Source organism: Pongo abelii, chromosome 17 (genome assembly GCF_028885655.2).
Source record: "Pongo abelii isolate AG06213 chromosome 17, NHGRI_mPonAbe1-v2.0_pri, whole genome shotgun sequence".
Taxonomy (NCBI): Eukaryota; Metazoa; Chordata; class Mammalia; order Primates; family Hominidae; genus Pongo; species Pongo abelii.
This window is the reverse complement of record NC_072002.2, coordinates 35,845,436-35,872,307: the sequence shown is the minus strand read 5'-3', so window position 1 is coordinate 35,872,307 and position 26,872 is coordinate 35,845,436. Positions and strand designations below refer to the sequence as shown.

At 42.2% G+C, this 26,872-nt stretch overlaps 1 protein-coding gene across 4 annotated transcripts in view; it reads left to right on the top strand.

Annotated features, from left to right (window-relative positions):
* Positions 1-24,004, top strand: part of ABHD3 (abhydrolase domain containing 3, phospholipase) — a 55,696-nt gene extending 31,692 nt beyond the window's left edge. For 2 of the 4 annotated variants that reach the window (XM_024236108.3, XM_054538194.2), the window contains 4 exons: positions 14,009-14,182; positions 16,240-16,288; positions 16,366-16,531; positions 23,147-24,004. In XM_024236108.3, coding sequence (XP_024091876.1) covers positions 14,009-14,182; positions 16,240-16,288; positions 16,366-16,531; positions 23,147-23,319 — 562 coding nt within the window. In that variant the 3' untranslated portion in view covers positions 23,320-24,004. Of the gene's footprint in view, positions 1-8,823; positions 9,377-14,008; positions 14,183-16,239; positions 16,289-16,365; positions 16,532-23,146 lie in introns of those variants that run through there. The other 2 variants (XM_054538193.2, XM_024236109.3) reach the window with 2 other exon arrangements.
* Positions 24,005-26,872: the final 2,868 nt, after the last annotated feature.

Genomic DNA, 26,872 nt, shown 5'->3' with positions numbered 1-26,872 from the left:
ATTTCCTGGGGCCCTTTGTTTTATGGTTAGTTGTTTTTTAAAATTAGCAAACTCCCAGGCAAATTTAGACAGTTGGTCATTTAATATGTCTATCAATGACTGGGTGAAATGATTGTTCATTAAACTGCTGGTTTTATTTATGTGCAAATAATTTTTCTTCTCTCTGACTCCTTATTAACTCATATTCCAAAAATAAAATCAATTTTCCTAGGGACAACTTAGGCAGTTTACTAGGTACTGGACAGGGGATGGGTGGAATGAAAACCACATCACACTGTAGAGATCAATTAAAGAGCATAATTAGTCCTATTTTAAAAGCATTGTTCCTTTTGGGGAGGCCGACATCCACACAGGAATCACAGAGTTCATTTAAATGTATCTTATCAAATATTTGAGTGCAAATCAGTACTTGAGAGAGGAATACTCAATGAAATATTCTAAGATCCTGATGATCATCAAACATTACAGTTAAGTAAATATGAAACGTAAATGATTTTTTACGAGGCATTCATGTGTCTTTTTCAGTTTTCACTTTGCTGGACAGAAAACTAAAATTCTAGATAGCTTAGTTCAGCATTGGAAGTGCGGTAACCCCAGCCCTGAGAGAGAAGGATTCTGAGTTATGGCTTCCACTGCAGATTAGCAAATTAATCTCCTCCAAGAATAGCTAGGGAGAGTCTGGCTACCTGATTAACAGAGGGAATTTTAAAATTTGAGTCTAGGTGAAAAATCTTTTTTTTAATGAAGAGAATTTTAAATTCTAAAACATTTTCTAAATCTGGTACAAGAAAACTGTCAGGTTAGGAGAAATCAGTTTGTCAGCTTTTAAGAAGCCCTTAGTTGATTAAGAAGGATAAATTAGATGTCCATAGGTAAATATAAAATATATGCTTTATTGTTTTTCTATTATATATGAATAATAGTAATTAATGATATTTCATTCTCTTCAATGCATTTTTTAAAACTAACCTCTTTCAGCCATTAAATTACTGTTGTTGGCCAGGCATGGTGGCTCACACCTGTAATCCCAATGCTTTGGGAGGCTGAGGCAGGAGGATTGCTTGAGCCCAGGAGTTTGAGACCAGCCTGAGCAACATAGTGAGACCTCATTTCTATAAAAAATAATAATGATAATAAATTACTGTCATTGCTCTCTGATCATAGTCACAGTTGGATAATTTAAACAACCTTGGTTTGTAATTATTATCAAATTATTCTAACTTATTGAATGTTTATGTCCAAATATCTGCTGGAAGTGATATATCTTTTGGATTTTTTACATTTTTCCCATCCTCATCCCACCCAGAAGGAGTTTCACCACCCAGCGGAATCCTCCCAGGTCTTCCTTCATCTCTCTTCTGAGTAGATGTGATTTCATCTACCAGAAGGATAGCTGCCAGTTGCATTACTAGCCCGAGTAACAGAATTTAACCAGAGTTTTTTGTCTAAAAGGCTTCTAGTTGTATCTTCAGGCCTGGAGACAGTTTCTGCAAAGCCTACCAATTCAGTATACTGCCCCATAAATGTCTTTGCTGTGTATTCTGGGTGAATCTTTAATGGGTCCCAAGTTCTGTAGGCTGTGCTTATTTCTAACTTCAGCTCCTGTGAAGAAAGAAGGCAGATGATGTTTCCTGTTGGAACCCATCGAGCAGCAAGAGGCTGTGTGATAGAACTGCATAGTTGTGTATATCAGAACTTATTCGTTCATCAGGTCTCCTCCCTTCTAGTCCTGTGTGTCAGTTCAGTTTGACAAGGGTTTATTAACAGAGCTAGAGGTGAAAAGACAGTGATAGAGACTCACATGGGATAGGGCATGGAGCAGGCTGGACAGGGCAATTAGGAGCAGGATTGAGAACAGCTGTGAGGTCCTAAAGGACAGGGGCCAAGTCTCACCTGTTGTGACATTTATTTATTTTTTTGAAACAGGGTCTCACTCTGTCACCCAGGCTGGAGTACAGTGGCACGATCTTGGCTCACTGCAACCTCCGCTTCCCAAGTTCAAGCAATCCTCCCACCTCAACCTCCCAAGTAGTTGGGATGACAGGCATGTGCCACCACGCCTGGCTAACTTGTATTTTTTGGTAGATAGGGGGTTTCACCATGTTGGCCAGACTGGTCTCGAACTCCTGACCTCAAGTGATCCGCCTTCCTCAGCCTTCCAAAGTGCTGGGATTACAGGTATGAGCTAGCTACCATGCCCAGCCTTCTTGTGACATTTATTCCATGCACAATTTCAACAGGCAAGGTTGACAGAGAAGGACACCAGGCAGGTGAAGGTCACAGGTGGCAAGGATATTAAGGGGCCTAGCAGGCAAGAGAACAGTATCCCATTGGTCTGCGTCTGTACATTTGGAGAAATAATAAAATACAGAGCTGGAAGGATTGCTCGGCGTCATATTGTGGAAAGTCTTGAATGCTTGGCAGAGGCTTAATTCAGTAGGCAGTGGAAAGCTAATGAGAAATTTTAAGCAGAAAGACTGTCATGATTACAGCTAGAAGTGTTCATTAGGAAGATTAATCTGATAGTGCATTGAATGTAGGATTATGAATGATTATCAAGAAAAACTGAGAGTTAACCAGTTAAGTTTTGTGGCAGTCCAGGTGAGAGGCAAAAAGGCCTTGTAGCAAAGACAGCTGGTGCTACATCCTTACCCCCTTGGCACTTACCGTTCCCATGTATGCCTTTTTGAGGGCTTCCTGCATCTCTGTGACTGCGGGCCTTCTCTAGCCATCGGAGCCTGCTGGAACTGCACTTAGGGCAGACCAGAAGTACCGGGGCGTTAACATCCTCCAGGATAGCCTTCAACCAGTGAGTGGCTGAAAGGGAATTGGTGGATAAATAGCTCATTTGCCACTCAGTGGGGATCACTGTAAGCCTTGTTCAACAGTCTGCCAGACTATCCCAAGGAGCTTGAGTCCCAGTTGCCCACAGCCGTAAACTGCCTGATATCATTTTCTTATTGACTTCCTGCCTTTCCTGACTCACTCTGCCACTCTGCCGCGGGTGCTTCCTGGTGTCGCCTTCCATATGAACTGCTGGCACTCACATCCTTGCTTCAGGGGCCCTTTTGAGAGAATCCAACTTACCAGCCCTGTACTCAAGAGGAGAGGAGTTTCCTTTCACTGAGGAGGAAGAAGCTACAGGATTGGGCAGTTTATCAGCTGTGCAGTTAAGGGAGAGGGAGAACGCCATGTCGCCCACAATTTTAACTAGGAAAATATAAGTGCCATTTATAGGGAAATGGGAAGTTAGGAGAAGTGTTGGGAGTTTTCATGAGAAGGAAAATGGGTTAATCTTTGTGCATTTTGAGTCTGAAGTACTGGTAGAACATTACAGGGCAGCTGCCTGCTGGAAGTTGGAAATTTGGATCTGGAGCTGAGGATGAAAGTGACAGTGGAGGTTTAGGTTCAGTCACTGGGGAGAGGTGGTTGATGAAGATATGGGAGTAGATAAGAGCTTCAAGAACTGGGTATTGACCAGAAAATAAGCAGATACAAGCCTAAGACAAAACTTTTGGGAATGAATACCTACCTGCATTTGGGGTTGGGGGAAAAGCGAGAGACTGGGTAGGAAATGGAAAGCTAGCAGAGCCGCCAGGGGAGGAGCTAGCAGGAGGCCGACTATGATAGAAAGGTTCTAGATTTGCTGAATTTCAGAGTCTGGAACCTGTCAGTCTTTACCATTGGATCATTATGTATTGAGGCATAAGGAGCTTTATATAGTTTATTCATTTTGAGACAGAGTCTCAGTCTGTCACCAAGGCTGGAGTGCAGTGTCATGATCACAGCTTACTGCAGCCTCTACCTCCCAGTCTCAGGTGATCCTCCACCACACCTGGCTAATTTTAGGTGTGGTTTTTTTTGTTTTTTTTTTTTTTTTTTTTTTTTTTTTTTAGAGACGGGGGTCTTGCTGTGTTGCCCAGGGTGCTCTCAAACTGCTGGGCTCAAGCGATTGGCCCACCTTAGCCTCCCGAGTACCTGGGACTACAGGCATACGCCACTACACCTGCCTAGCTTTACATATTTTAACACTTTAAGTGTCTACTGCAGTGTAGCACAGCTGGGGCTATACGGCTATACTATTATGAAAGAAAATAATATATCAGATTGTATAGTGCTTTATCTAGAATGAAGGCAGTGCCAGAAATCCATACTCCTTCATTGGCAATATTATTATCAGTGTTGATCTTAATGCAATCTATTTGGAGAAAAACGTCTAGGGAAAAATCAGCCCCTATATCTGAGGGTACCAGATAATGATTTATTCACTGTATACCTCATGGAACCCTGGTGCTTTACAAGAATTAGGTTCTTACTACAAACATGTAATGCAGGCTCTGCTACTTTGTGACCTTTGGCAAATTACTCAACCTTGCCGGGCCTTAATTTCCTTATGTGTAAATAAGGAACCAGGTGACATCTATGGTCCTTTTGACACAAAGATTCTGTGATCCTAGCAATTTTCCTTAGGGCATTTTTCTTATGCCCTAACTCTGTATGTGTCTATATGTATGCATTCTTACATATACACATATAGTTAAAGCCTATATAATAAGAATATATGTTGGGGACTATTCAGAAATAATTCAGAAATTTTAAAGCTGTGCAGTGTGGATAGACTCACCTGCAATAAAAATGCTGAGTAAGGATGATTTCATCACCCAGGTTCTCATGACAAATTCTGAAGTCACTATGAATGAGCATAGTAGAAGATATTTGCTTTTCTTTTTCTTTTTTTTTCTTTTTTTGAGATAGATTCTTGCTTTGTTGCCCAGGGTGGAGTGCAGCGGTGTGATCTCGGCTCACTGCAAGCTCTGCCTCCCGGGTTCACACCATTCTTCTGCCTCAGCCTCCTCAGTAGCTGGGACTACAGGCGCCCGCCACCACGCCTGGCTAATTTTTGTATTTTCAGTAGAGATGGGGTTTCACCATGTTGGTCAGCCTGGTCTCGAACTCCTGACCTCAGGTGATCCACCCGCCTCAGCCTCCCAAAGTGCTGGAATTCTAGGCGTGAGCCACCACTTCTATTTAGATTTTACGTTGAATTTGTGCCCCCCCCCCCTTGTGACTGAAGTGCATTCAATCACAAAGTATGTTTTTTTAAGTATCTGAGCATAGTCACTTATTAGCTGTTAAGATGTTACAGGAGTTATTTAACTTCTCTAAATTCAGTTTCCTCATTTATAAAATAGATACACTGGGATCTTCCTCAGGGTTTTGTGGACACAAATTTAATGATCCAATAAATGTTAGCTGTGGAAAATATTGTCAGGTTAACGTTTTTCTCTCGGACAGTCATATTTGCAGATTCCAAAAGATGCCAGTAGGGAATAGGCTGTTTTAGGGATGAGTTTAATTGAGGCAATTGTTAAAAATTATAATTTTCGGCTGGGCGTGGTGGCTTATGCCTGTAATCCCAGCACTTTGGGAGGCTGAGGCAGGTGGATCACGAGGTCAGGAGATCGAGACCATCCTGGCTAACACGGTGAAACCCTGTCTCTACTAAAAATACAAAAAAAAAAAATTAGAGCCGGGCGCGGTGGCTCACACCTGAAATCCCAGCACTTTGGGAGGCTGAGGTGGGCGGATCACCTGAGGTCAGGAGTTCGAGACCAGCCTCAACATGGAGAAACCCCATCTCTACTAAAAATACAAAATTAGCCGGGTATGGTGGTGCATGCCTGTAATCTCAGCTACTCAGGAGGCTGAGGCAGGAGAATTGTTTGAACCTGGGAGGCAGAGGTTGCGGTGAGCCGAGATCTCGCCATTGCACTCCAGCCTGGGCAACAAGAGCGAAACTCCATCTCAAAAAAAAAAAAAAAAAATGCTGAGCGTGGTGGCAGGCGCCTGTAGTCCCAGCTACTTGGGAGGCTGAGGCAAGAGAATGGCGTGAACCCAGGAGGCAGAGCTTGCAGTGAGCCAAGATCGCGCTACTGCACTCCAGCCTGGGTGACAGAGCAAGACTCCGTCTCAAAAAAAAAAAAAATTGTAATTTTCTCAGGCTACTCATTAGTGATTGAATAGTGGGTGATACAAAACCTTCCTAGTATGATCATGGTTTATTGACATAATGAAATTGGGTGGTGTAGATAACTACTTTCCATGTTTTCTTAGAGTAATGTTACCAGATTCCTCTCCTTGTTATTAAATTTCTGGTTATTTTTTCTCACATGTACTTAATTCTGACACACACACACTCACATATATTCTACAGAGAGGATTGCCCCCTCCTCCCAGATCTCAGGTGAAGCATCTGTGATGCTTTTCTGCTATAAACAGAGCCCTTATTGATGACGTTCACATAAAAACCATTTGTTTAAATGCGTTATATATTGAAGCATGATCAACTTTACATATTTTAACATTTTAACTGTCTACTGCAGTGTAGTACAGCTGAGGCTATCTGTATATACATACTATTAGAAAAGAAAATATTTGGCCGGGCACAGTGGCTCACGCCTGTAATCCCAGCACTGTGGGAAGCCAGGGCGGGTGGATTATTTGAAGTCAGGAGTCCCAGACCAGCCTGGCCGACGTGGTGAAACCCTGTCTCTACTAAAAATACAAAAAAAATAGGCTGGGTGCGGTGGCTCACACCTGTAATCCCAGCACGTTGGGAGGCCGAGGTGGGCAGATCACAAGGTCAGGAGTTAGAGACCAGCCTGGCCAACATGGTGAAACCCCATCTCTACTAAAAATACAAAAATTAGCCAGGCATGGTGGTACGTACCTGTAGTCCCAGCTACTTGGGAGGCTGAGGCAGGAGAATCACTTGAACCCGCGAGGCAGAGGTTGCAGTGAGCCAAGATCGCGCCACTGCACTCCATCCTGGCAACAGAGCGAGACTGTGTCTCAAAAAAAAAAAAAAAAAAAAAAGATTAGCTGGCGCACACCTGTAGTCTCAGCTACTCAGGAGAATTGCTTGAACCTGGGAGGCAGAGGCGTACTAGTGAGCTGAGATTGTGCCACTGCACTCCAGCCTGGGCGACAGAGCAAGACTCTATCTCAAAAAAAATAAAAATAAATTAAAAAATTAAATTCAGTTAATAAATTAGACCATAGATTGCTTGATCTAGAGTGAAGACAGCACTAGGAAACCATACTCTTTCATTGGCAGACAGCATTCAAGGTGGAGAAAACAGTTCCCCAATTAGAAATGAGCTACAATTTAAAATTTTGGGGATTTGGGGTACACTATTGAAAAGCCCCTTTTGGTTTTTTTTGTTTTGTTTTTTTTTTTTTTTGAGATGGAGTCTTGCTCTGTCACCCAGACTGGAGTGCAGTGGCGTGATCTCAGCTCACTCCAAGCTCCACCTCCCGGGTTCACGCCATTCTCCTGCCTCAGCCTCCCGAGTAGCTGGGACTACAGGTGTCCACCACCACAGCTGGCTAATTTTTTGTATTTTTAGTAGAGACAGGGTTTCACTGTTTTAGCCAGGATGGTCTCCATCTCCTGAGCTCGTGATCCACCTGCCTTGGCCTCCCAAAGTGCTGGGATTACAGGCGTGAGCCACTGTGCCTGGCTGCTTGTTTGCTTTTTAATAAATAATGATTTTGCTTGGGAGGCCAAGGCAGGAGGATTACTTGAGCTCAGGAATTTGAGACCAGCCTGGGCAACATAGCAAGATCCTGTCTCTACAAAAAAATTAAAAATTTGCCAGGCATGGTGGTGCATGCCTATAGTCCCAGCTACTCAGGAGGCTTCTGAAGCAGGAGGAGCACTTGAACAAGGAAGTCAAGGCTACAGTGAGCTGTGATCATACCGTTGCACTCCAGCCTAGAAATAGAGTAGTACCATGTCTCAAAAAAATTTTTTTTGGCCAGACGTGGTGGCTCATACCTGTAATCCCAGCACTTTGTGAGGCTGAGGCAGGTGGATCACTTGTGGTCAGGGGTTCAAGATCAGCCTGGTCCACATGGTGAAACCCCATCTCTACTAAAAATGCAAAAATTAGCCAGGCATGGTGGTGGGTGTCTGTAATCCCAGCTACTCAGGAGAGTGAGGCAGGAAAATCACTTGAACCTGGGAGGCAGAGGTTGCAGTGAGCTGAGATCACATCACTGCACTCCAGCCTGGACAAGAGAGCAGAACTCCATCTCAAAAATAATATTTTTAAAGTTACTTTGGGCCAGGCACAGGCTCACGCCTATAATCTCAACACTTTGGGGGGCCAAAGCAGGTGAATCACTGTAACCCAGGAGTTTAAGCCCAACCTGGACAACATAGCAAGACACCCCCGTCTCTACAAAACATTTTTTTTTTTAAATCTCTGTGGTGGCCTGTACCTGTGGTTCCAGCTACTTGGGAGTTTAAGGTCAGAGGATTGCTTGAGCCTGAGAGGTCGAGGCTGCAATGAGCTGTGATCATGCCACTGCAATCTAGCCTGAGTGACAGTGCAAGACCCTGTCTTTCCAAAAAAAAAAAAAGTTATTTTGGCTTTGAGGGTACAGGTTGTTTTTTGTTTAATAGAAAGCACAGTTCTCTGCTTTTTTTCCTAAACTTCTCTGGTTAAGTTGGAGACACATTTGAGTATGGTACTTTGTTTAATTTAAGGTATTTGGATTGGTCTTGCCCCATCTGCATCAAGCCTTCCTTGCATGTTCATGTTCTTTTTGTTGGTGCCGACGCTAACTGTGCTGACTTTAAATGGCATATATGCACACTGCAAGACAGGAAAATGATAAATTATTAATACCACAGTATGTGCAAACAAAGGTTCTTTGCTCATATGTATGACTTCTTGCTCCTGTTTACATTTCTGCATTTTACAAATCATTAACCTCACATTGTAATTTTTGTGCTTTACTTGTCACTACTTCCAGACGCCAAGGACTTACTGTTGTGCTAACACTGAAGACTTGGAGACAGTTATTCACCATGTACACAGCCTGTACTCTTCTGCTCCTTTCCTGGCAGCAGGGGTTTCAATGGGAGGGTAAGGTTTTCCCTTTCTAAAATAATCTCTGAGAGGGAAGCTATTTTATTGGCTGTCTCTTTGAGAGGACTATAAGCTAGCTATATGGACACTTTTTAAATAAATGTCTGATTATGTTTATCATATTTTATTAAATGCGGCTGATTGAATGAACGAAGGAAGGAAAGAATTAATTCAGGTGAATTTTAATATTTTTCTTAACTACGGGTCTCTGTGACTGCGGATTTTGTGAGCCTGAAGGCTTGTCCGAAGCCCATGAAGTCGATTGCATCACTCACTGGCTGCCATGTTGACCTTCTGATTCCTGATGCACTCCCAGCCATCCCTGGAGCTGCGTTCTGAAGCTGAACTTGTAGCATGACTTTCATCACTCCAGTTAGAGAAATAATCACTTATTGCTCTCTCCAGCTGCAGTGGCCTTCAAAATTATTTTTCCCCAGGTGGTATTTTGTTTTGTTTTGTTTTGTTGCTGGGCAAATGGACCTACTGTGGAGTGCTCTCCTAGAAACTGAAATTTTGTTAACCCCCTACTCCAGCTGCTATTTTAAGCATATGGATATTGTCATTTGTGCTGCTTGCAATTACTTTGGGGCTTATTTGGAACTTTTTTATTTAGGCTTATTTCTACTAATTGTTTTTGGGGTTTTTTATGGTTGTTCTAGTGATAGTGAGCTTAAGGAAATCCAAAATTTTTATCATCTGGAATTTTACTAAGCTTTTAGATTCCTGAAGCCATTGTCCAAAACTAGTTTTTTAAATCAGCAAATACTTAAGATAGAAAATGATATTTTTTCATAATTTTATAATTGGTTTATCTGTCATTTCAGTTTTTAGAACATCTTGAACATGAATCACTTGAAAATGAACAGCCTTTTTCTATAGCCAGTGGCTGTGACAAAGAAAAAAATTTAATTTTTTTAAAAAGAAAATGAACAGCATTTACAAATGATAGACTAAAAAACAGGCCTTTAACCACAGCTTTTTAGATTCGGATAAACATAAAACTAAGAAGAAAAGAATACATTTCTTCCATTAGCATGGAAGGTCTGACTTGACCTACTAAAGGAAGAAATCTCAATGGAGAAAACCCACGCAGACTCTGAATTGTGCTTAATGGACAGAGTTTAGCGTCACTTTCCTTTCCCGCATGATGTGAACCTTAAAGGACAGGGTGAGAGCTGAACTTTTCCCTTAATCATATAAACGCGTGGCTTTTCTAAAGGCCAGAGCTTACATAAACAGGTTCAGATTCTCTATTCACATGCTCCTGGGAAATGTCTATTCATGCCGCATTGAAGCCTCAGTGCCTGAAGGCAGAACTTGACCATTAGCCTTTACAGCTGGTTGAACATTAATGTCTTGTGAATTGTTAGACGGAAGCACCCCTTCTAGTTGCCTAGCACTGTGACACGATCTCAAGTGGGCTTACCACTTGGGGATGTGTTTTATATCTTGACACATTTTTTCTTATGGAGATGCAACACACAAAAACAGTCCATGGACGATCTTTATGCCCAGTGCCCCATGGACTGGGGTAATCCCTGTGATAGAGCCTGTGATGCCCCTGGGGCCAAGTGCCAGCAACTCATGGATCATCTTGTTTCATCAGTGTCACCCCCTCCCCTTTCCCTCCCAACTCTGATTATTGTGAACCAAATCTCAGACATCACTTATAAATAGTTGATATCTCTAAAAGGTGGGCCAGGTGTGGTGACTTACACCTGTAATCCCAGCACTTTGAGAGGCTGAGGCAGGCAGACCACCTGAGGTCAGGAGTTCGAGACCAGCCTGGCTAACATGGTGAAACCCCCCATCTCTATAAAAAATGCAAAAATTAGCTGGGCATGATGGTGCATGCTTGTAATCCCAACACGCTGGGAGGCCAAGGCGGGCGGATCATCTGAAGTCAGGAGTTCAAGACCAGCCTGGCCAACATGGTGAAACCCCCATCTCTACTAAAAATACAAAAATTAGCTGGATGTGGTGGCGCATGCCTGTAATCTCAGCTACTCAAGAGGCTGAGGCAGGAGAATCGCTTGAACCCAGGAGGTGGAGGTTGCCATGAGCTGAGATCACACCACTGCGCTCCAGCCTGGGCAACAGAGCGAGATGCCGTCTTAAAAAAAAAAAAAAAAAAAAAGCTGGGCACAGTGGCTCACATCTGTAATACCAGCACTTTGGAAGGCTGAGGCAGGTGGATCACGAGGTCAGGAGTTCAAGACCAGCCTGACCAACATGGTGAAATCCCGTCTCTACTAAAAATACAAAAATTAGCTGGGCATGGTGGTGCAGGCCTGTAATCCCAGCTACTCAGGAGGCTGAGGCAGGAGAATGGCTTGAACCCAGGAGGCAGAGGTTGCGATGGGCTGAGATCACGCCACTGCACTCCAGCCTAGGCAACAGAGCGAGATTCCGTCTCACACACACAAAAAAAGTCCAGGCGCGGTGGCTCACACCTATAATCCCAGCACTTTGGGAGGCCAAGGCAGGCGGATCACCTGAGTTCGGGAGTTCCAGACCAGCCTGACCAATGTGGAGAAACCCCGTCTCTACTAAAAATGCAAAATTAGCTGGGCATGGTGGTGCATACCTATAATCCCAGCTACTCAGGAGGCTGAAGCAGGAGAACTTGAACCCGGGAGGCAGAGGTTGTGGTGAGCCTATGTTGTGCTATTGCACTCCAGCCTGGGCAACAAGAGCAAAACTCCATCTCAAAAAAAAAAGTGGAGTTTATGTTTTGTGTTTTTTTGTTTGTTTGTTTGTTTGTTTGTTTTCTTTTGAGATGGAGTCTCCAATTGTCACCTGGACTGGAGTGCAGTGGTGAGATCTCAGCTCACTGCAACCTCTGTCCCCTGGTTTCAAGTGATTCTCCTGCTTCAGCCTCACAAGTAGCTAGGATTACGGGCGCCCACCACCATGTCCAGCTAATATTTGTGTTTTTAGTAGAGAGGGAGTTTCGCTATGTTGGGCTGGTCTCAAACTCCTGACCTCGTGATCCACCTACCTCAGCCTCCCAAAGTTCTGGGATTACAGGCGTGAGCCACTGCACCTGGCTGGAGTTTATCTTAAAAAACAACAAAAAAACAAAACCATGTTACTGTTATTACACCTGAACAAAATTAACACTAATTTCAAACTATCATCCAGTATTCAGTAAGTGTTCACATTTCCCAAATAGTCTGTTTGCTTGTTTGGTTTTAGTTTAGTTAGGAGCCAGGAAAAGTCTATACATTGAGATTGGTATGCTTTTTAAGTCTCTTAATCCAGGGGTTATTTCTCTCTCTCTTTTTTTTTTTTTTTTTTAGCTTGTAGTTTTTTTCTTTTGGTGGGAAAATAGGGTCCTTTTCCTATAGAAGTAAAACAGTCTTTTGGGGGATAACATCTTGACATCATTTCGTTCCTGAGTAATAACCAAGACGTATCCCACCTGCTTGGTCATATCTACTTCTGAATCTTCCCAGTCCTGAGTTTCCCTTCAAGCCCTTCCAATTTGTGCATTTTACCAGCCTCCCAACAATATCTGACCTCCCATCAAAGAGTAGGGCCACCAAAACTAGGACTCTAGAATGAACCCTTTGCAGAAGAGTAAGCATTGTCCTATATACGGTTTGGTGAATCACAATACTGTATACAGATAGTTCAGTTGTTACGAAGGATCATTTTCAAAAGCTAAATGTCCACTTTCCATCTAAAACTTCATCATATTCACCCCTGCAAGTCATTTGGACTGGAAAAAAGAATGAGGGAGAATTTTTACCCATTTCTCCTATTTCAAAACCTGGATAATTGAAGAAATCAAGTACAAAAAATATAATGAGAAACAATTAGGATATCATCCTGTTACTTGGCAGCGTTAAACTTTAGATTTTCAACATTGTGTATGTAGATTAAACACGATTATGGTCTCTCTTACCAAAAGAGAATTAGCATAGAATCAAGAAAATTAGTAGAACAAAAAGAAGAAAATATGTGTTAGGAAATAAGGACAAATAACAGGAATAGAAAGAGAAAACAAGTTACTTTAGGGGTCAACTGTTCTACCACAACTCAGAAAGTCTAGACTAGAGAGCGATTTAGAAACTTGCCACAGGGTGCAAGGATCCTTGGCAGCTAGGGTAGTGATCCAGACCAGTTAACTCACAATCTCTCCGGGTAAGACTCAGACATCAGTAGTCATTTACAAACTCCTCAGGAGCTGGAGACCAGCCTGAGCAACATAGTGAGACCTCATCTCTACAAAAAAAAAAAAAAAAAATTTCTTTTTTTTTTTTTTTTTAATTAGCTGGGCATGATGGCGGACACATGGAGTCCCAGATACTGGGCAGGGTAAGGTGGGAGGCTCACTTCAGCCCAGGAGATCAAGGCTGCCCTAAGGTGTGATTGTGTCACTGCACTCCAACCTGGGCTACAGAGCCTATCTCAAAAAAAAAAAAAAAAGAAAAACGAGGCCGGGTGCAACGGCTGTAATCTTAGCACTTTGGGAGGCTAAGGTGGGCGGGTCACTTGAGGTCAGGAGTTCAAAACCAGCCTGGTCAACATGAGGAAACCCCGTCTCCACTAAAAATACAAAAAATTACCAGGGCATGGTGATGCATGCCTGTAATCCCAGCTACTCGGGAGGCTGAGGCAGGATCATTGCTTGAACCCGGGAGGTGGAGGTTGCAGTGAGCCAAGATCGCACCACTGTACTCCAGGCTGGGTGACAGAGCAAGACTCTGTCTCAAAAACACACACACACACACACATACAAAAACTCTCTGGGTGATTTCAGCATGCAGTCACGTCTAAAAACTACTCTTAGGGTGGATTTCTCTTATGTTTGACTTCATAGAATACATATATAAGGAATAACTATGATTTGTCCTATTTACCACATAGTTGACTGCAAGACAAATAAATATATGAATATAAGGAAAGAATGAAAATGCTTGCATGCTTTTCCAGGATAGAGGACTTAAACACTAGTTTATATTTTTCTTCTCCGTAGTTAATATAAAGTCTGTAGTTAGAAATGGATGTCTTCTGTGATACAGCAAATTAATCACTGAGTTTCCTGTTTCTCCCCATTTTAGAATGCTGCTTCTAAATTACCTGGGCAAAATTGGGTCCAAAACTCCTTTGATGGCAGCTGCAACTTTTTCCGTTGGTTGGAACACCTTTGCTTGCTCAGAGTCATTGGAAAAACCACTGAACTGGCTACTTTTTAATTACTATTTGACAACCTGCCTTCAGTCTTCAGTTAATAAGTGAGTCATCTTTAAAATCTGTTGTCTCCAGGGCCGGGCCCAGTGGCTCACGCCTGTAATCCCAGCACTTTGGGAGGCTGAGGCGGGGGGATCACGAGGTCAGGAGATTGAGACCATCCTGGCCAACATGGTAAAACCCCGTCTCTACCAAAAATACAAAAAAATTAGCTGGGCATGGTGATGTGCGCCTCTAGTCCCAGCTACTTAGGAGGCTGAGGCACGAGAATTGCTTGAACCCAGGAAGCGGAGGTTGCAGTGAGCCGAGACCATGCCACTGCACTCCAGCCCGGGTGACAGAGCAAGACTCCGTCTCAAAAAAAAAAAAAAAAAAAAAATCCTGTTGTCTCCAAATGTTTTGATTACATGCCCCAACAGTAAAAAAATTTAAAGCATAATACTACCAATATATGTATTTATACACTGAATAAATTTACTACTGTACCAAAATATTATCTTTGTTGTAAATGCATATAAATAAAAAATGTAAGTATCAGTTAAAATTTAAGCATAAGTTAAAAATGTAGCTAAAAGTTGTAATGTTTTCCTTCTGAACCCCAGTGGATTGTCTTGTACAACCCCTAAAGTATGTGCCCCATTTTTAGTGAAGGTACACTATTGAAGGTTACTATTCTAATCACCATTCTAAATTATTCTAAAAGACTAAAAATGTTAGTATGGAATGTGTTAAGTGGTGTGATGGGCTGTTTCCCTGGATTTTCTACTTGTTGCTAATCTTAATAATACCTAAGTCTTTCCTGGATAGTAAGTAATGTAGTAAGTACTTTCATTGCTGAATAATACGGCTCCTTGAGGGTGTGCTTACGAGCATAGTATGTTTTAGAGACAGGAGAATGCAGTTCACTTAGATAATCTCAGCCCTCACAGCTCTTATACTACCAAAATACTATCTTTGCATTAGTTTTCTCTGGAATTGTTTGTGTATTTTCTTTTTTTCTTTTTCTTTCTCTCTCTCTTTTTTTTTTTTTCTTTTTCTTTTTCTTTTTTTTAAGACAGGGTCTCTATTGCCCAGGCTGGAGTGCAGTGGTGTGATCATGGCTCACTGCAGCCTCAGCCTCCTAGGCTCAAGTGATCCTCCCATCTCAGCCTCTCAAGTAGCTGGGACTACAGGCACATACCACCACACCTGGCTAATTATTTTATGTTTTGCAGAGACGAGGTTTTGCCATGTTGCCCAGGCTGGTCTCTAACTCCTGAACTCAAGCAATCCATCCACCTCAGCCTCCCAAAGTGCTAAGACTACAGACGTGAGCCCCCCGCCCAGCAGGATGTTTCTGTTTGCATATTTCTTTCTTTAATTTTTTTAATTTTTAATTTCTGTGGGTACATAGTAGGTGTATATATTTATGGGGTACATGAGATATTTTGATACAGACATGCAATGCACATAATCTTTATTTTTTTATGACTGTTACAACGTACTTTTAAGTGAATTGATGAATATAAACTTTAAAAGTACTGTTGATTTGCACATGACTTACTGAAAACCATAGTTATCCTGGAAGTTGACATTAAACACTGGATTAGATTTACCAGGCCAGGCAAGGTGGCTCATGCCTATAATCCCAGCACTTTGGGAGGCCGAGGAGGGTGGATCACTTGAGCCCAGGAGTTTGAGACCAGCCTGGATGACATGGCAAAACCCCATCTCTATCAAACAAACAAACAAACAAAAAAAACCCACAAAATTGGTGGGGTGTGGTGGCGCACACCTGTAGTCCCAGCTACTCTGGGGCTGAAGTGAGAGAATCACTAAAGCCCAGCAGGTTGAAGGTGCAGTGAGCTGTGATCACACCACTACACTCCAGCCTGGGCGACAAAGCAAGACTCTGTCTCAAAAAAAAAAAAAAGTACTTGAAGAAAATATCTTCAGCACAAACATTATTATACTAATCCTGCCGTACCTGATTAAGCAAATATTTGTTGAGTGCCAACTTTGTGCCCTGTGGTAGGCTGTTTAGTAATTTGTTTTTAAGTCTTTTTAGTATGATGGAGTAGGAATGACCTTGATTTTTACTTCCGAAATTCTTTTGTTCCAGGCACCGACATATGTTTGTAAAACAAGTTGATATGGATCATGTCATGAAGGTAGGAGAGAAACTTTATGTAATACTTTTATTTCTTCTTTTGGGCAAGACTAGATATAATTTGTTTTTGTGTTTCAGGCTAAATCCATCAGAGAGTTTGATAAGCGATTCACTTCAGTCATGTTTGGATACCAAACAATTGATGATTATTATACTGATGCCAGTCCAAGTCCTAGACTGAAGTCAGTAGGAATTCCAGTATTGTGTCTAAATTCTGTGGATGATGTTTTCTCACCCAGTCATGGTAAAATTAACATATTTTTATATATTTTGACATGAATTAACTTTTAATATATTGTTCTTTTTAAGGAAATATAGTAATAAAATGTGTCATTTCCATTATGATAAACTAGATACTCATTACACAGTATCTAAATGTCTCAGATTACTTAAATATTTTCACAGACCCTTATCTAGTCCATTGTGAGAGGCTCAGAACAAATTATGACTCACTGTTTTGCTCATTCTCATTTTTATAACCTTTCCTTCTTACCAAATACACTGTTCTTTGGACAGATTATGTTACAGTCCTTTTGCCTCAAGAGAATATTGTCATCACTTGCCTCTTCTTCCTGAGATTCCTATAAAGAAGAATTTGAAGTTTTTCTTCCCTTTTAAGCTGGAAGAGAACTTGAGACTTTATAAACACAGTGGCTTTGAATATCTCAATTAGTGAAGCATATTTGGACTAGAAGGTCATATTTAAAGAGAAACATTCTTTCCTTTTCCCTGGAATACTGTATAAAAGAAAATTAATTAGCTGGGCATGGTGATGTGTGCCTGTAGTCCCAGATACTTGGGAGGCTGAGGTGGGAGAATCACTTGAGCCTAGAAGTTTGAGGCTGCAATGAGCTGTGATCATGCCACTGCACTCCAGCCTGAACAGCAGAATGAGACCCTGCCTCTTAAAAAAAGAAAATTATTCAAAAATAAACTTTCCTTCTTTCTTTTTCACTCTGTCGCCCAGGCTGGAGTGCAAAGGCATGATCTCGGCTCACTGCAACCTCCGCCTCCCGGGTTCAAGCGATTCTCCCTCCTCAGCCTCCCAAGTAGCTGGGATTACAGGCACCCGCCATCATGCCTGGCTAATTTTTGTATTTTTGTAGAGACGGGGTTTCACCATGTTGGCCAGGCTGGTCTCAAACTCCTGACCTCAGGTAATTCGCCTGCCTGGTTCCCCCAAAGTGTTGGGATTACAGGCGTGAGCCACCACACCCAGCCTAAACTTTACTGCTTTCCTTTTTTTTGTTTTTTTTTGTTTGTTTTTTGAGATGGAGTCTCACTCTGTCACCCAGGCTGGAGTGCAAAGGCACGATCTCGGCTCACTGCAGCCTCCGCCTCCCAAGTTCAAGCAATTCTCCTGCCTCAGCTTCCCAAGTAGCTGGGATTACAGGTGCCCCGCCACCATGCCTGGCTAATTTTTGTATTTTTAGTAGAGATAGGGTTTCACCATGTTGGCCAGGCTGCTCTCGAACTCCTGACCTCAGGCGATCTGCCTGCCTCAGCCTCCCAGACTGCTGGGATTATAGGCATGAGCCACCACACCCCGCCAACTTTCCTGCTTTCTTAAGAAATATGAAATTTAATAACAAAGATAGGGAGCAGCCTGGCCCACACAGTGAAATTCCACCTTTACTAAAAATACAAAAATTAGCTGGGCATGGTGGCACGTGCCTGTAATCCCATCTACTTGGGAGGCTGAGGCAGGAGAATCGTTTGAACCAGGAGGCAGAGGTTGCAGTGAGCCGAGATTGCACCACTGCACTCCAGCCTGGGCGACAGAGTGAGACTCCATCTCGAAAAAAAAAAAACAAAAACTTTTTCTCTCTTTCCCCTCAATACATTAAAACCATTTTCCCCAAATACTTCATTTAAAAAATGCTTCTGACTATAAACATAACAAATATGTCGTGAAATTTTCAGAAAATCCCCAATGTGTGTGTGTATATACATATATTTTTAAATTACCTATCATTTCTCTAGGAGATCCTATTTTATTGTGTGATTTATGATTAATTACAGGTAATCTTAGAAGCTGAAACTTACGGCCTTGACCACAATTTAGAAAATGAAACTCTGAACTTTAATATCAGTTGACTTACATGGTGATTGTTTTAGCATATTTTCATTGGATTAAGGAAGTCCAGTATTTCTCTACCCATTTTTATATTTCACTGACCTTTTTACCAATAAAAAATTCCCAACATTTTAACCTTACCCACTTGGGTGAAGTTTGAACTCATTATTTTCTATTCTTTCCCAAGCCTTTAAAATAGTCTTGCCACAATGAAATAGTGGACAATTGTCTGCAGTCTGAGAGAACAGGCAGCCAGCATCTTTCGCATGACTCAAATGTGGCCCAGCCTTTTGTTCTTCTGATATGACTGTAACTCTCTGTTAGAAATTTCTGAATGTATCCAGAGTGTGAAGTTTAGGCTCTTGATAATTCCTTTAGAGGCAAATGAAACACTCTAAATGTTTGGTGAAAAAGGAAAAGCAAAAATAGTATCAGCCATTTCCCCTTAAGTACCCACACCTGATCCCAAGATAGATGTTCACTTTTAGGTGTTCTTCCTTGGGACAGACGTGGCTAGCTAAGGACATGAACTCAGGACCACTTTTTGATAAGAACTTAGCTTGTTGAGCCTTGCTTTAGGGCTATCGGTTTATTCTTTAGAGTGTTATGAAGGGTCAAATTTAGAGCACTGTCTAAACAGTCAATTTGTGGAAAGGCCCCAGTTCTCTTAGTGAATTTTAGCTTCCTTTTTCTTCTTACAAGGGGGTGAGGTAGAGAAGCTGTTACCTTTAATTAGCTTGTTTGCCCCTAAAACTCAGCCCAAGTTGTGAAGTTGTAATTATTGCATCAATCACATTATATATATATATATTTGGAGACAGGATCTCGCTCTGTTGCCCAGACTGGAGTCCAGTGACACTACCATAGTTTACTGCAGTCAGGCTGAGCAAAGTGGCTCACGCCTGTAATCCCACCAGTTTGGGAGGCCGAGGTGGGTGGATCACCTGAGGTCAGGAGTTCAAGACCAGCCTGACCAACATGGTGAAACCCTATCTCTACTAAAAAAAAAAAAAAATACAAAATTAGCCGGGCGTGGTGGCACACACCTGTAATCCCAGCTACTCAGGAGGCTGAGGCAGGAGAATTGCTTGGACCCCGGAGACGGAGGTTGCAGTAAGCTGGCCGAGATCACACCATTGCACTCCAGCCTGGGCAACAACAGTGAAATTCCATCTCAAAAAAAGAAAAGTTTACTGCAGCCTTTAACTCCTGGGCTCAAGCTGTCCTCCCACCTCAGCCTCAGCTAGGACTACAAGTGCATGCCACCACACTAGGCTTTTTTTTTTTTTTTTTTTTTTTTTTTAACATTTTTTGTAAAGACACGGTCAGTCTTGCTATGCAGCCCAGGCTAGTCTCAAACTCCTAGCCTCAAGAGATCCCCCCAAAGTGCTGAGATGACAAGCATGAGCCACCACACTGGCCTCAACCATGTTATCTTAATTAGGGAGATAAGATTTGGCAGTATCTGAAATCAAAACACTTCTCATGCCAGGTTTTGATCCATTAGAGACCTTATATCAAAACATTTTCACTGACCTCTAAGCATGGGAGAAAAAAAAACTTTAATTCATATCTTTTAAAGTTTATACTCAGGCCAGACAGGTGGCTCACACCTGTAATCCCAGCGCTTTGGGAGGCTGAGGCAGGCGAATCACTTGAGGTCAGGAGTTCTAGACCAGCCTGGCCAACATGGTGAAACCCCGTCTCTACTAAAAATACAAAAAATAGCTGGGCATGCTAGTGAGCACCTGTAATCCCAGCTACTCGGGAGGCTGAGGCAGGAGAATCGCTTGAACCCAGGTGGCAGAGGTTTCAGTGAGCTGAGATTGCACCACTGTACTCCAGTCTGGGCCACAGAGTAAGACTGTCTCAAAAACAAATAAAAAATAAAAAAGATAAAAATAAAATTTATACTCAAGGTGGATTTATTAGAGCATATGAAAAGACTGTCGAGGCCAGGCATGATGGCTCACACCTGTAACCCCAGCACTTTGGGAGGCCAAGGCAGGCAGATCACGAGGTCAGGAGTTCAAGACCAGCCTGTCCAATATGGTGAAACGCTGTCTCTACTAAAAAATACAAAAATTAGCTGGGTGTGGTGGCGCATGCCTGTAGTCCCAGCTACTCGGGAGGCTGAGGCAGGAGAATCACTTGAACCAGGGAGGCAGAGGTTGCAGTGAGCTGAGATTGCGCCACTGCACTCCAGCCTGGGTGACAGAGACTCCGTCTCAAAAAAAAAAAAGACTCATTACTGGTGAATTATATTAAATACAGCAACTATATTTTTGTTTCTGTTTTTTGGTTTTTGGGGTTTTTTTTTGAAACAGAGTCTCTCTCTCTTTCGCCTAGGCTGGAGTGCAGTGGCGCAATCTCGGCTCACTGCAACCTCCACCTCCCTGGTTCAAGCGATTCTCCTATCTCGGCCTCCCAAGTAGCTGAAATTACAGGTGCCCACCATCATGCCCAGCTAATTGTTTTATATTTTTAGTAGAGACAGAGTTTCACCATGTTAGCCAGGCTGGTCTCAAACTTCTGACCTCAAGTGATCCACCCCACCCATCTCAGCCTCCCAGAGTGCTTTGAGTACAGGCATGAGCCACCGCACCCGGCCAGCAACTATGTTTTTTTTTGTTTTGTTGTTGATTTGTTTTGTTTTGTTTTGTTTAAGACGGAGTCTTGCTCTGTCGCCCAGGCTGGAGTGCAGTGGCGCAATCTCGGCTCACTGCAACCTCCACCTCCCTGGTTCAAGCGATTCCCCTGCCTCAGCCTCCCGAGTAGCTGGGACTACAGGCACCCGCCACCATGCCTGGCTAATTTTGTTTTTGTATTTTTAGTGGAGACGAGGTTTCACCGTGTTAGCCAGGATGGTCTCCATCTCCCAACCTCGTGATCCGCCTGCCTCCGCCTCCCAAAGTGCTGGGGTTACAGGCGTGAGCCACCACACCTGGCCGCAACTATGTTTTTTAAATACTTTTCCTTAGTCTTTACCATAAATAGAAATTCAGAGAAGGAAGAAAAAGAAAAATTCACCCGTTTCATTGCCCAAAGATAAACACTGTTACTATTTGAGAGAATTTCATTCCTTTTGGTTATCTGTATGTTTTTATTATATAAATTATATTTATACTTTTGAATCCTTAATACATCCACAGATGGCCTGAGGAATCTAACATCATATAAGGTTCATTCGTTTGTTCTTTCTCTCTCTTTCTTTCTCTTTTTGTTTGTTTGTTTGTTTTGAGACAGAGTCTTGCTCTGTCACCAGGCTGGAGTGCAGTGGTGCGATAGCTCACTGCAGCCTTGGCCTCCCAAGGAGCTGGGATTACAGGCGTGCACCATCATGCCTGGCTATTTTTTGTATTTTTAGTAGAGACAGAGTTTCACCATGTTGGCCAGGCTGTTCTTGAACTCCTGACCTCGTGATCCACCTGCCTCTGCCTTCCAAAGCACTGGGATTACAGGCGTGAGCCACCACGCCCAGCTCTTTCTTTTTTTTTTTTTTTTTTTTTTTTTGAGATGGAGTCTTGCTCTGTTGCCCAGGCTGGAGTGCAGTGGCGTGATCTTGGCTCACTGCAGCCTCTGCCTCCCAGGTTCAAGCAATTCTCCGCCTCAGCCTCCCCAGGAGCTGGGATTACAGGTGCGTGCCACCACGCCCAGCCAATTTTTATATTTTTAGTAGAGATGGGGTTTCACCACGTTGGCCAGGATGGTCTTGATCTCCTAACCTGGTGATCCACCCGCCTCGGCCTCCCAAAGTGCTGGGATGACAGGCGTTGAGCTCTTTCTTTTTTTTAGACGGAGTCTTGCTCTGTTGCCAGGCTAGAGTACAATGGTGCGATCTCGGCTCACTGCAATCTCTGCCTCCTGGGTTCAAGCGATTCTCCTGCCTCAGCCTCCCAAGTAGCTGGGACTACAGGCACGTGCCACCACGCCCATCTAATTTTTGTATTTTTAGTACAGACGGGGTTTCACCATGTTGGCCAGGATGGTCTCGATCTCTTGACCTCGTGATCCACCTGCCTCAGCTTCCCAAAGTGCTGGGATTACAGGCATGAGCCACTACACCTGGCCTCTCTCTTTTTCTCTCTTTCCTTTGTTTTCTTTTTCTCTCTCTTTCTTTCTTTTTCTTCTTTTTGTCTTTCTCTTTCTTTCCTTCTTTCTTTTTCTTTGCTTTTTTCCTGTCTTCCTTTCTTTCTTCTTCCTGTCCTTTGTTTTCTTTCTTTCAAGATGGGGTCTCACTATGTTGTCCAGGCTGGTCTCGAACTCCTGAGCTCAAGTGATCCTCTCACTTCGGCTTCCCAAAGTGCTAGGATTACAAGCATGAGCCACCATGCCCAGCCACATCATGTAAAGTTAATCAAAATAATACCTAATGAATTTCTAACTCTCACAAAGATGCTAAGCTTAGTTTTTTTCCCTGCTGTAACACCTCAGTGGGAATTTTATAGCATATTATGAGGATTCACCATTCCTTGAATTGTCTTAATTTCTCAAAATAAGACTTGATGTATACTTTTGTGTTATGAAGATCAATCTTGGATTGATTCTTCCCAAAATGATTGTGCAGTACATGACCATATATATGAACTGTTGTAAGAATATAGATAGTTGATATAAGTTAGTCAGACTCATTCCATTTAACTATGCTTATTACATATATTTATATAATGGTGTTTTGATTTCTGTTTATTAGATATGATAAAGGTATATGCTTTTCCTAACAAAAACATAATATTTTTCTCTCTCCTTCTCTCTTATTGCCATGTTTTTTCTGGTCTGAAGCTATTCCAATAGAAACTGCTAAGCAAAATCCTAATGTTGCTTTGGTCCTTACTTCTTATGGAGGCCATATTGGTTTTCTGGAGGGAATCTGGCCAAGACAGTCCACTTACATGGATCGTGTCTTCAAGCAATTTGTGCAAGCCATGGTTGAGCATGGACATGAACTCTCTTAACATGTAGTTCTTCAGGTGCATTTTGTCTGAACCACAATTGTGAAGGCAGCTCAGCTTAGTGCACAAATTTTAACTATTGTATATAAAGCAAATAAGCCAGCAGATGGGTGAAGAGGTCCAGAATGATATGCAAAAACTACTTTTTAGAGAAACAAAACAACTTTGTAGCAACAAATTAAATATAGTATTAGATTGTTACTTATGTAGATTTTATTTTTACTATGCCTTACCAAGTACATCCTTAAACAAGGTAGTATGTACATGAAATTGCACTTAACCAAAACTATTGTGTAAAAAAAATTTTAATTCCTCAGGGTTTTAATTTAAACTAGTATTTTTTTAGATCATTTGTTTTAGGTGATTTAATGGTACTTTAATAACTACTAAGAAATATTGACTATTTGAATGTAAGTTATAAGGTGGTACATTCCTAAGGGTATTTATAGTTGACGATAACATGAAAACTGAAATAAAATACAATGCGCTAAATCTTTTATGTATTCTAACTTTAAAAGACAAGTGCAACAATGTTAGACTGACTTCTATATGTGCTCTTTTACTCTGATAATATTAAATAAGGACTAACTTATGTTTTATAATGATTATAATTTACATGCTTATTTTTAAAATAGTATATGTGGACACATATATATCATTATATTAAAATAAATTATACCATTTTAAATTGGTCCTTTGTGAGTTTTTATCTGCTAAAAGGGCCCAGAAAGTAATCCCTAGAAAGTAATTTATGATAATTTTATTAATGCATTAGTAAGAAACATTAATATTGTTTTGCTTTACTGTTTCCAGAATATTGAGCTCACACCACTTGTACCAATTAAGAATACTTTCAGCTGCAGGAAACCTAACAGTGCCTTAAGGAAAAATTATATCTCATTAACTTGTATTATAAGAATTCTCCTGGTGGACAGGCCAGAGCTGGTGCAGAGGCTTACCAATGTCATCAAAGACCCAGGCTGTTTCTATTCCATCCTTATCACGGTGGCTAGTTATCTCCTAAACACAGGGTGGCTGCTGCAGTTCACAATTTGGAGCTAGAGCAGTGAGCATGCACCTGTGGTCCCTGCTACTCGCTACTCGGGAGACTGAGAAAGGAAGATCACTTGAGCCCAGGAGTTCGAGGCTGCAGTGAGCTATGATCACACCTTTAAACATCTGCTGCACTCCAGCCTGAGCAACACAGCAAGGCCCCATCTCTAAAAAAAATTAAAGGGCATAATTCAGTGGTGTTTGTTCACAGAGTTGTGCAGCCATCACCATAATCTAACTTTAGAACATTTCATCACCCTGAAAAAAAGACCCTCTACCCCTTTAGAAGTCACTAATCCCTCAGCCCTAGACGACTGCTAATCTCTGTGTCTATAGATTTGCCTGTTCTGGGCTGTTTTATGTATATGGAGTAAAACAATGTATGCTATTTTGTGACTGGCTTCTTTCACTTAGCATAATGTTTTAAGGGTTCATCCATATGTGGCAGGTACCAGTTCTTGAAGTTCCTTTTTTTTTTGAAACGGAGTCTCGCTCTGTCGCCAGGCTGGAGTGCAGTGGCACAATCTCGGCTCACTGCAACCTCCGCCTCCTTGGTTCAAGCCATTCTCCTGCCTCAACCTCCCGAGTAGCTGGGATTACAGGCACACGCCCCCACACCCGGCAAATTTTTGTATTTTTAGTAGAGACGGGGTTTCACCATGTTGGCCAGGATGGTCTCAATCTCTTGACTTCGTGATCTGCCCGCCTCAACCTCCCAAAGTGCTGGGATTACAGGTGTGAGCCACGGCGCCCAGCCAGATGTTCCTTTTATGGATGCATAGTATTCCATTGTGCAGATAGAGATCAAATTTTGTTCATCAGTTGATGGACATTTAGGTTATTTCTTTTTGCTATTATGAATAATGCTGCAATGAACATTTGTGTAGTTTTTGTGTGGGCAAATTTTTCATTTCTCTTGGGTATATACCTGGTCATATGGTAATTCTACACTTTTTGAGGAACTACCAGGCTTTCCCAAAGCAGCTGTACCATTTTACATTCCAACCAGCAATGTACATGGGTTCTAATTTCTCCACATCCTCACCAACACTTATTGTATGTTTTATTTATTATAAACATCCTAGTGAATCTGAATTGTAAGTTTTAACCATGATATTCTACCAAAACCAAAATATGAACTAGCACTGTAATGTTTAAAGATTTAAAGATAACCACCAGCATAAAACAAAAATAAAATACAACTCTACATGCATGTAATTATGTACTTGTTATTTATAATGAGGTGAATATTTTCAAGTACTGATTCTTGTATATCGAGGATAGATTATTCTCCCCAGCTGTTTCTTCACACACTAGCAAGCTCTGAGAAAGAAAGGCTGTGTTTTAATTATTTCTTATATCCCAAGCAACTAGCATATTGCCTAAAACACGGTAGGTCCTTAGTCAAAATTAGCTGAGTAATAGTGGTATAAACATGAAAATACAACTTTGTGAGCTAGCGCTTATTTTGAAAAGTTCATTTTAAGCATATCATGGAATTTTTTTCTAGTTTCCCTCTCATGTTTCTGTATATTGTCATCGAACATTTATCCCAAGTCTTCTCTATATAGAGCATTGTATTCAGCACTAGGGATGAAAATAGATACAGTTTTCTCTTTTCTTTTTTTTCGCCAGAGGTGGGGCGGGGTGCGGGGTGGGTGGGGGAGAAGCCTCAAACATTTTTTACACCTTGAACCCAATAAATAAACACACTCCCCCGCCCCCCGACCGAGACAGGGTCTTGCTCTGTCGCCCAGGTTGGAGTGCAATGGCGAGATCTCGGCTCACTGCAACCTCCGTCTCCTGAGTTCAAGCGATTTTCCTGCCTCAGCCTCCTGAGTAGCTGGGATTACAGTCATGTGCCTCCACACTTGGCTAATTTTTTGTATTTTTAGTAGAGATGGGGGTTTCACCATGTTGGCCAGGCTGGTCTCGAACTCCTAACCTTATGATCCGCCCACCTTGGCCTCTCAAAGTGCTGGGATTACAGGCGTGACCCACCACTCCCGGCCAATAAACACACATTTTATAGAACAATACTCGTATTATATGCAATACATTCTCATATTTTCTAGCCCATCCTATTCTAGTCTGGTCTATTTTTTTTACTTGAACAACACTGTTTCGTTTTGTTTTTCTTTTTAAAACACTGTCTCAACTCTGTTGCACAGGCTGGAGTGCAGTGGTGCAATCTCAGCTCACTGCAACCTCCGCCTCCCAGATTCCAGCGATTCTCCTGCCTCAGCCTCCCGAGTAGCTGGGATTACAGGCACCCGCCAACAGGCCTGGCTAATTTTTGTATTTTTAGTAGAGACAGGGTTTCACCATGTTGCACAGCTGGTCTCAAACTCCTGACCTCAGGTGGTCTGCCCACCTCAGCCTCCCAGAGTGCTGGGATTACAGGTGTGAGCCATTGCAACCAGCCCGTTTTTATTTTTAAAATGAAAGTGAGGCCAGGCGCGGTGGCTCACGCCTGTAATCCCAGCACTCTGGGAGGCCAAGG